The sequence below is a fragment of the Coenobita brevimanus genome, chromosome 101 (genome assembly GCF_032717465.1).
Source record: "Coenobita brevimanus isolate Jiangsu-jjx chromosome 101, ASM3271746v2, whole genome shotgun sequence".
NCBI lineage: Eukaryota > Metazoa > Arthropoda > Malacostraca > Decapoda > Coenobitidae > Coenobita > Coenobita brevimanus.
Genome location: NC_137054.1, coordinates 60,454,196 through 60,465,196, shown reverse-complemented (window position 1 = coordinate 60,465,196; position 11,001 = coordinate 60,454,196). Strand labels below are relative to the sequence as shown.

General features: G+C 43.5%; 1 protein-coding gene across 1 annotated transcript in view; it reads right to left on the bottom strand.

The window, feature by feature from the left end:
* Positions 1-7,809: 7,809 nt before the first annotated feature.
* LOC145415050 (glutamate [NMDA] receptor subunit 1-like) overlaps positions 7,810-11,001 on the bottom strand; it is a 529,989-nt gene continuing 526,797 nt past the window's right edge. Inside the window, exon 11 of the mRNA XM_080284465.1 lies at positions 7,810-7,976. Within this exon, the coding sequence (XP_080140591.1) occupies positions 7,810-7,976 (167 nt within the window). The remainder of the gene's footprint in view (positions 7,977-11,001) is intronic.

The window sequence follows — 11,001 nt, the reverse complement described above, 5'->3', positions numbered from 1 at the left end:
TCGTGGGGCTACCAGACAAAATTCTGAAAAAGTCCGATTAAGCCAAAAGCAGTCTGGAGTACCTGACCACTTCAGATATGTTCACCACAATAAGGTAAGTACATCAGTGTACAGTACAGCATTATTATATATATTATACCATTTGAATATTTTCGTGAATCAATAATACAGTACAGTACTGCAGTGGTAGTGAAAACGGTTTAAAAACCGTTGGTGTGATCCGGACTAATGTCTGATATATCAGAAAAAGTCTGCGTTAGCAGGGGGATGCCCAGATGTCGCTTTTATTGATATTTTGCTTTTTTCAGAATGGCTTGGGCCCCAATTAATGTTATAGTGAGGCTTTTGGTGTAACTCCCTCCCTCTTACTGGCTCCCTTCAACCTCTTTCTCTTTGCTGCAAAGTTACATCTTTATCTCTCTTCCATTGCTCCTCGAACAGTAACTGCTCCTCAGAACTGTCTGTTTGTATCCCCCCACCATTTCAGTGGCAGTATAGCACCAATCTAACAGCAAATTCTCATTTTTTTTCTGTCCAACTCTCCAATACGTGAATTAACCATCACTCCCAGTCCTTCTTGTGTACAACAGGTCAACTCCAGAACTGTCCTTCTGTGTGTATTTCCTATTGCCTATGGCCTCCAGTGTTTACATACTGTGTCCAGACATCTCAAAATGAATGTTCATTTTATTTACTTAGTTTATAAAGGCTCCAACATACTTGCATGCATCAGCCTTGGTCACCTGATGGTGACTCTCCATGCCGCTCAATCTCTGGCAGCCTCCCTATTCAGTCCCTTATCCCTGAAGTCACACTCTATGACCTCGTCCCAGGTCTTTTTCGGTCCGGCTCTCGCAACCCTACCCTCATCGTTGATACTTCTCACTTTCTGACCCTAGCTGTCACCCCCAATCGTCTCCACATGCCCAAACCATCTCAATCCATCTCTCCACAGGACCTGGAGCAGTGGCGTCTTCGTTGTGGGTCTACCCCCCAGAGGGTGTCGAAGAGAAGAGGAGGACAGCATGGGGGCCAAACCACCGCAAACCCCCCCGGCCCCTCACGGGGCTCGAGTACCTGGGAGTGGCTTCGGTCGCCAGGGCAAATACCACACCTCCCAACACATCACGCACAACAACACCGTTTTTTCTACACCGAGAAATGATTCCCCAGCTGTCATTTCTCGACGACTTCTTCTAGCTGAGGACATTGAGAGCAATCCAGGACCCACCAACAAATACATATGTCCAACATGCTCAAAACCTATCACGTCGAGCCGACAGACAAAGGGTTCAGTTCAATGCAATTCCTGCAAGAACTGGATCCATTACACCTGTACAACACTTGCATCCAGAAAACATTACACAAACACCTGGACCTGCTCCTTATGCTCCTTCCCCCCACCCATCAACCCCCCTTCCAATCCTACTCCTACTTCCTCCACACCTGCACAGCCAAACCCACCAACCCTTCCCGCACCATCCAGTCCCCCAACTCCTCGCATTCCAACCCATCCTAATCCACCTCAACCCTTACCTCCATCACAACCTCCTCCTACCCCTTCCCCTCCACCCACACCACCTTCCCCCCGTGCTGCAGCAGCCAACACACATCGCACACACAACATAAACATCCTTCAGTTAAACATAGATGGCATAAACACCAAAATACATGAACTCACACAATTCATCAAACAACAGAACATACATATTGCCATCTTACAATAAACAAAACTACACAGAGCACAGAAAACACTGACATTTCATAACTTCACTACCATTTGACAAGACTGGGCCGACGGCGGTGGCAGTGGACTCATCACCCTGGTACACAAATCCATCAACTTTGCAGATACCAGTGCACACACAAAGTCACTTCTCCCCCCACATGACACCACAACAGAAATACAATCAATTAAAATACGCACTGGTAACAAATCACACATAACAATCGCTAACACATACATTCCCCCCCAATCGTCCCCCACAGTACCACACAATTACTCTCCACAGATACACCACATCACTAACATACCCATCATCATCCTGGGTGGTGATTTCAACGCCAAGTCGTCGGCCTGGCATGTCAACAACCCTGACACAGACAGAGGGCTGGTACTACAACCCCAGACAGATCATCTCTTCATACTAAACAGTCTAGACCAACATACCCATATCCCACACCATGCCCTCTTCCTCCCATCATCTCCAGACATCACCTTATGCTCCCCAAACCTCGCTCCCACTACATCATGGAGAGTGGTCAAAACCCTAGGTTTTGATCACCTCCCATGCATCATCACTACCAAAACCAGAATCACCCCAGCTGGCCACAAACACACATACACTAATTATAAGAGAGCCAACTGGGAGGCCTTTGTAACTGAAACAGAACAACATTTCAAAACACTAAACAGTACACCCATCACAAACATCAACACCCATGTGAACACTTTCAATACAATCATACAAAACACAGACAAAAGACACATCCCTAAAGGCAACAGAAAGAAATACAACCCCAACTTCACACCAGAAATTCAAGGCCTCATCAGACAACGGGACACACTGTGACACTCCCCAACACCCCATACACAAGACACCATACAACAAATACAAGAACTCAACACTCAAATAAACAATAAAATATCAGAACAGCAAACACTAAACTGGAAAAATTACCTCCAACACTTGACCACAAAACAAACATCAGTAAACTCTACAAAACACTAACCAGCATCACACTTTCCAACAGCAACACCACACAATCACACGCTGCCATCACAACAACAGACACCATACCCTCAAACAAACAACAAGCAAACACTCTCATCAATCACTTTTCACAAGTCAGCCATCTAAACCCCCATTCTGAAGACCGACGTATCATCCAACGTAAGAGACAGTTCCCCACAGACCCAGACTTCGCACCTTTCACTTACAACCAGACGAAGCACATCATTAACAACCTCAAGTACTCATCTGCCTGTGGACCAGACAACATAAGCAACATTCACCTTAAACACCTAGGACCACAAGGCATACAAGCACTCACCAACATATCAAACTACAGCTACTCAGAACATAATACCCAACATCTGGAAGCATGGCAATATCATCACTATCCCTAAACCCAACAAAGACTCCACATTACCCTCCTCACATCGCCACATCACACTCCTCTGCACCCCCTCTAAAGTCACTGAACGACTGGTACTACAACTAGTCACACTTCACATTCCCCTAGCCCAGTCACAACATGGCTTTAGGCCACTACACTCCACAAACACCCTTCTTACAGACCTTACACGGAGAGTTTTTGATGGCATAAATTCAGCTAGGCCACCACACAGAACACTCCTAGTCACACTAGACATTAGCAAAGCTTTTGATGCCATCCCCCGCCACAACCTCACAAACAAAATACTCAACACAAACATGCACAATAACACAAAAAGATGGCTGGCAAACTACTTAGCAGGCAGATGTGCACATGTAACATTTACTGGTCAGTCTTCTAACATCAGAAACTTCACAAACGGCATCCCCCAAGGATCTGTTTTGTCCCCTACACTCTTTAACCTATACATGCATGATATACCCACACCCCACACACCACAGATACACATAGCTTCCTATGCAGATGATATAACACTTACATGTACGCACCAAAACGCAAACACAGCTGCACACATCATGCAACCTTACCTCAACACACTACACGAATGGTTCACCACAAACAGGCTCAAAATAGCCCCAGCCAAATCTACAGTGACTCTTCTCACAAACTGGACAGCAGAACACAATCACATCCCACACCTCACCATAAACAACACCCCCCTACCACACACACACACACACAAAATCCTTGGTGTAACATACATCAATGTCATTTAAACAACACATCACAAACATTAAAAATAAAATAACACCAAGACTCAATGCTCTAAGGTCACTTGCCCATACAACATTCGGACACAACAAAGAAACCACCACCACAGTATACAAACAATACATACGTTCAGTGATGAATTATGCAAGCCCTGCCTGGGCTTCTAACCTCACCAAAACACACTACAACACTCTACAGACCATACAGAACAAGGCCCTATAAATAATCACAGGCTGCACAGCTACTACACCCACAGACCACCTACATCAAGAAACCAAGGTCCTCAAAGTCAAGGATCATCTAGACATGAGAGGCACTCAGATTCTTGCTGCAGCCTCCACAAACCCACGACATCCACTACAGTACATGGCAGCACATCCACCCACACCAAGGAACATCAAAACAACACCCAGCACACGATTCCATACACAAATACTGTCATCTCTCCCCCCTCGCCCACCTCAGACCAGCTTCCAGAAGCATATCCACTCTCAGATCACTCGCCGCTCCATTCAGTCATTAAAGACAACATACAGCTGCATGCACGGCCTCCTGACATCCACCCTTCTGAATCCTATCTTCCTCGTGAGGACAGGGTCCACCTGGCCAGGCTGAGATGTGGGCACCATCCAGCCCTCTTAAGCTACCAGAAGAGGCTGGATGACTCCGTTGCCGATGCCTGTCCAGGATGCAACACAGCACCCCATCCTATTAAGCACATTATGGAAGATTGCATTGCACACAACTACCTACACCAACAACACAACATACACTCTTTGAGAGCTCTGTGGGAAAGACCGGTCTCGGCCGTGGCCTTCCTAAGGGACTCAGGGCTGTTTGGCCAGACTGCCTAGGGAACAACTACTACTACTACTACCTCTCCACATCACACCAGTACACTCCAGTCCAAAACACCAATACACTCCAGTCCCAATCTTCCTCTTGACTCTTCCATCATAAACCTAGCTTCCCCTGCCTCGCATTCAGGGACGCACTGCACATCCACCTAGTCACTGTCTCGAATTTGGTTGGTTCTGTTATTTTGTTTGTTTGTTTGTTTGTTTTGAGGGAACAATCTTGCTGGCTTCAGGCCTTTGGTTCCTTGTTGCTTGGAAAGGAAAAAAGAAAAGAGGGGGAGGGAGGCAATAGCTCCTGGATTTTATTCCAACTATTTCTTACCTTAGCCATTTCTTTCAGTTACTGTACTGCTTACTCTGGCACATGTCATGTCCCCTAAATAACTAACCTCCTCCTCTTCCATGCACTTAACAGACTCTCCAGCAAGGTCACTCTTTTTCCACCTCTCTGTCTTTGCATGCTATCCCCTACACACTATGTACACAAAATCAGCATTATTTCTCAGCCTACCTCTAATATCCCCACATCTTTAATGCGCCCACTTATCACAAACACTACACAAGATGGAGTTGCTTCCCACATCCTTAAGGCAAACTGCACATGGCCACACTCCCTCTGCTTTGACAGTACTGCCACCTGCCCTAGATATCACCATCTGTGCTTTTTCCATGTTTATTCCCAAGCTCTTGTACTCCATTCCTCTCTCCATTTCGCAAATCTTTCCTCTGCCACCCTCTCAATCTCTGCGAACAACACCAAGACATATGCATACAACACCTTCCATGGGAGTCCAGCTATGGAATCATGAACAACAGCTTTAAGCATCATGATAAATAATAAATAGCTTAAAACTGACTGATGATGCACGCCAACATGGAAAATTTATCACTCAAGCCTCCATTCACTCTCACCTCAGTGTGAACACCCTCATACACTGCCATAATCACTCTAACCAGCCAATACTTAATCCCAAGCTTTCTCATTGCCCATTTCACTACTTCCCTAAGAACTCTGTCAAAGGCCTTCTCCAAATCAACAAAAACAAAGTACAGCTCTCTTTTCCTTCCTAAATATTTTTGTTGAAGTTGTCAGACAATGAATACTGCATCAGTGGTTCCTTTGTCTAACACAAATCCTAACTGTGTCTCGTAAACATTCAATCTTTCGTTTATCATATCTTCATTGACTCTCTCCACTACCTTCATTAACTGGTTGAATGTTTCATGACTAAAACTTCATCTTTCAGGGCATCACCCTTCCTCTGACACATATTTACAATCACACTCTTCATCCAGCCATCTGGATCAACACACTCACATATAATCAGATTTATCACATCAATACAAGGCCTGAAGGGGTTAGGTATATGACTGAAGAGTTGAGAGGAAGGATGGTGCTGGAGTGTATTGGTACAGTAATAGTGTGGTAGGTGGAGGCGCTCACCATCCACTCACTCGATGTCCTGCTGCTCTCAGGTGTCTGCTCTTTCCTCTCCTCCATCCTTCTTTCCTTCCATCCTCATCTGTCTTTCTTTCCTTCATTCTTTTCTTGTCCTTCTGCCTGCAGGTGACTTCACACTCCCTCTTCTGTCTTTTTTCCCTTCATTCTTTCCTCTTCCTTCTGCCTGTAGGTGTTTCTAAACTGAGTGACAAGCCAAATGGTTTCCTGTACACCAGGAAACCATTTACTACCCTGGGCAGTAACCATATAATCAAATTTTGATGCCTGGTGGTTTAGTGGGTAATTAAGGCACTCCAATCAGATTGAGCCAGTGAAAGTTTATATCCTGGGGGTGGATATCCAGGGGGTGGTTGGGGTTTATTGCTCACATAATGCCACTGAGGGATGAGTGAGGCTGGTCATTCTCATCTTAAATGTCAGGGCCAACTTGCCAAGCCCCGGGCCCCTGTGCTCCTCATGGGGCAAAGTAGGATCGGATAATGGATGGATGGGTGGATGAGGATGGGTATATTGAGATGGGTTGGACACGTGAAGAGGATGGCAGATGACAACTGGGTGTGGAAAGTGAGGTGTGAATGTCGAGGGTTGGGTTGGGGGGGAAGGGGGGGGGGGCCTGGGATGAAGTCATAGAGTGTGACCTCAGGGATGAGGGACTGAACAGAGAGGCTGTCAGAGATTGAGCAGTGAGGACAGCCATCATTAGGTGGCCAAGGCAGTTGCATGCAAGCAGGTTGGAGCCTTTATAAATGATATGATGCAGTTTGTTCTGCTGGTCAATTGTTACTCTGGAACTACTTTCCATGGTGTGGCAGAGATTTCTTAGCTAATCAAGCACTACACCCTCCTTTGCCAGGAAACAGGCTTTATTTATAGCATGACCAACTTTGCCATCACTCGGCACCATCACCTAAGCTACACGATCACCCAGATAATCATCCCATACCATCACCGTCAAATCAGCCCAGACCATCACCTCAATCCAGTATGGTATACACCCAAGCAGTGGCCAGAAGTGCCATATTTTGCCATGTTTGGGGCTGCGTCCTGCAGTCAGTGGATCTATCTCTGTTGTGGTAAAGTTCAGAAGCAAATCAAGAGCTTACTGCAATCAGCATTATGGGTCAGAAAATTAGGGCTGAGCCTCTTGTATAAAAATACATAATACAGTACTAGAAGTTTGGTTTCCATGGAAGCAAACACAAAAAATCACATATGCTTTTCTTTGCTGTAAACTTTCCATAACTTTACATAGTTTTTGTTGAATATTTAGAAAACCACTCCCCTCCCCTCTCCCAAAATGTCTTTACCTGGCTATCAAGGCATGCAATGTAACTGCACTGTCTGGAGCAAATACAGTAATATCTTTTTCAGTAACCACTAGCTTCACCTACTGCACTAAGAGAACTAAATTTTGTCATTTCTTTCATTCTAATACCTTTATTAGCTTTACAGTTGGGGAGTTTAGCACTCTAGCAAGCTTTAACTGCATATTTTTTTAGCACTTGTCCTCCTCTAGTCCTATAAACCTTATTTTAGATAAATTACATCCATAAACTAAAATGGTGTTTCAGTGGATTATACATGTATGATTCAAATATCTTAACTCACCTTCCTTTCCAATATGGTGATGCCCTGGTACTTGAAAGGTTTGGAGAACTCTATAACCTGTGCTCTCTCAGGGTTGATAGTGAGAGGTGCCACAATCATGTCTGCACCATGAGTCTGGTTTACCAGCTGCCCAATCAAGCCAGTCCACTCCTTCTTCCCTGCAACAACATTTTCATGAAGGTGCCTGAGTATATAAGAACAGATATTATAGCACATTTTTGGGTTGGCATGTAAATAGAGCACTTAGTGTAACACCTAGGTGAGGTACAGGTAAATGTGGTAACCTGGATCATAGAGTGGCCTAGTATCCTAGGATAGTGCAAGAAAAACACACCACAAGCTCAAAGGCCTAAAGTAGAGATTAGCACCTTGGTTAAGCACCCTGTGGAATCTACCCCTTTACCTTACCTTGATATACTGTATTTACTGTTCTCTTGTTCTTGGAGAGAAAGAAAAAATAACACTGAGATTACTCCCACCATATCTCCTGTGTGTAACAAGACGTACATAACAAAAGTGGACGTGAAGGCTGGATACCTCCTCCTCCTCTTTGATGTATGATGAGATGAATAAAGGACAATAAGTTCACAACATTTGTACAGAAGTGTCTTGATGAAACTGGCTTGACAAATGTTTATACCATAGCACTTCTGTGAGAAATCAGGTCTTGTAAGCATTAACTGTAACATGTTGCAATATAGTGAAAATTTTAAGACAAAAGGTAAATTAAGTAAATTACTGTAGTATCAGGTTAAGTATTAGAAAGTGAAACTGGTCAGCAGACATTTTATTATTATGGACACTCAACCAGAGAGCATTTGTACAGAGCAGTTCCAAAAATCTGAATTCCAAATGTCCAAAAATACTAATTTTCCTAAAGAGTTTTGAAAGTGGTTATCTATCTGTTTATCTATAACCAGATGCCCTAATCCTTTACGGAGTACATAAACAAATTGCCTCCAAGTCACCTTCTCCTCTGCCATAGTTACCCTCCCTCCAACTTATATCCCCCACTCTCAAGATCTCTCCTCTCCATCCCTCCATTTCATCCTCGGTCTCCCCTTTTACCCCCCCCCTCCACCTCATTAACATACACTCTTTTAGTCAGCCTCTCATTATCCATCCTCCAAATATGGCAATTCCATATCGAGCATTTCTCCTAATGCATTCAATCACATCCATGTCAACACCACAATGCCCATTCTTTTCCTGTTATATCTGTCTGTTACTCCCACATGCTCTTTTCAAATAACCAACTTCAACTTCACTCACTCTTAACCTGTGTCCTTCCAACATGGCTCAAGCTTTACTTCTCTATGTTAGTGTGGGGATCACAATAATGTCAAGCAATTTACTTCTGTGCTCACTTCCCCGTTTTTAATTACTGCTTTCAGTGAACCAGTAACTTTCTTTCCTGCTGTATCCTTTCAAGCACTTCATCCTCTAAACCTCCATCCTTACTCACCACACTTCCTAAATACCTGAAGACACTCACATTATCCATTTCCTGACCAACCACCATCACTGCGCATTCTGTGACTTCATTTCTCTCAAAGACCATACTTTAATTTCATTTATATTCACTAGGATTTTGTTTTTTCACATATACACAGAGAGAGTGACTGAACAAGCAATCGGACATAAGTTGGACAGAGCAAAAAAGTTTATCTGATCTGTGTAACAGGAAAGCTATCTCCATGTTCAGTATGCCTCCACATTAATTTAAACATCTTGAGAGTCAGAAACAGTAAGAAAATGACAGCTTATAATGTAATGATGTGAATATTATTTAAAAAAAAAAAAAAAAAAAAAAAAAAAAATCAGCTGCCTACAAAACATCAGTAAGATAACAGAGGTTTTACTTACAACCACTATCACTATGTCCACCCATTTCTCTGAAGCAACACTCAACATTATATCAAAGGTTAGACCTAGTGACAAAAGGATGAATCTTACAGCACCAGAATTTGAAGGGTTTCAGGGTAAATCCAAGGAGGTGGAGCAAAGGTTAGAGGAGAGGTTGGTGGCAGAGTGGGAGGTTATGGAGAGATTGGAACCGTTACAATTGTTAAGAAGTGAGATTTGCCAGTTAGGCGGCTGAGATTTTTTATCGACGTTTCCTGATGTTTACGGTAGCTAGTTCCGGCATGAGTCAGTTGCCAGTTTGCCTGCTGTTTGTGAGCGTAGGTATTTCGTAAGTTGTACATTAATTTCTGTGCTCTTTTTCTTTATAATGTTTTATTTAAGTGATTACTTGTTAAATTATGTAATTTAAGTTTGTATGGTGAATGATTTAGAGTGTTATGTAAAGTAAGACTACTCTGGCATGTTTTGATATCCCTGAGTTGGCAACTGTTGTTCTCGTGGAATGCAGAAGTTTCTCAAAGAATGCAAGCTTATATAAGGAAGGGGTAAAGACTATTTCAAGTTCAGTCGGTTTTCAGATCAGTTTGAGTGTAGTGCAGTGTCAGTGCAGTGAAGTTTGTATATTTTCAGTACTTGTGTAATAACAGTGAAGTGTTGTCAAGCATTATGTGTAATAACAGTGAAGTGTTGTCAAGCATTAAGTGTAATAGCAGTTAGTAAAGTCTGTATACCTCCAGTGCTTGTGAGAACAGTGAAGTGAAGTTGGAAACCATTAAGTGAAATTACTTTTAAAATAAAGACAGTGAGCTTTAACCCCTTAACCGCGGGGTGTCACTTTCGTGACGCTTGGGAGCAAGGGATCATACCGCGGGGCGTCGCTTTTGTGATTCTGTGTTATTTTGAATTCACCCGGGCTTTCAAGTGGGGGCTTGTATCATCTATCAGTACTGACAATGTCCAACACTAGTCAGCACTCCTAATCTCATCTGTACTCCCATCCATTGTTGACAATTTAGCCATTTCTCCCCGTTCTTGACTCCCCTCCCTACCCCCCCTCCATTACCCTATCCTCTCGCCTGCCCGGCCATGCTACCCTAAGTAAATCTTCCCTGGAATTTTTCACTGATTTCATCCATTGAAATAAGCCCTATGTCGTATTCTTATACCAAATAATATATACAAGAAAGAAATCAGGTAAGTGAGAGTGCCATACACCTGGAATTGGCTAATTATCACCTGACAACACCTCACGTGCACTCGTTCGCTAATTTTCGCTGTTTTTTTCCCCTTGAAATATGCCGTATAATCTATTTTCGT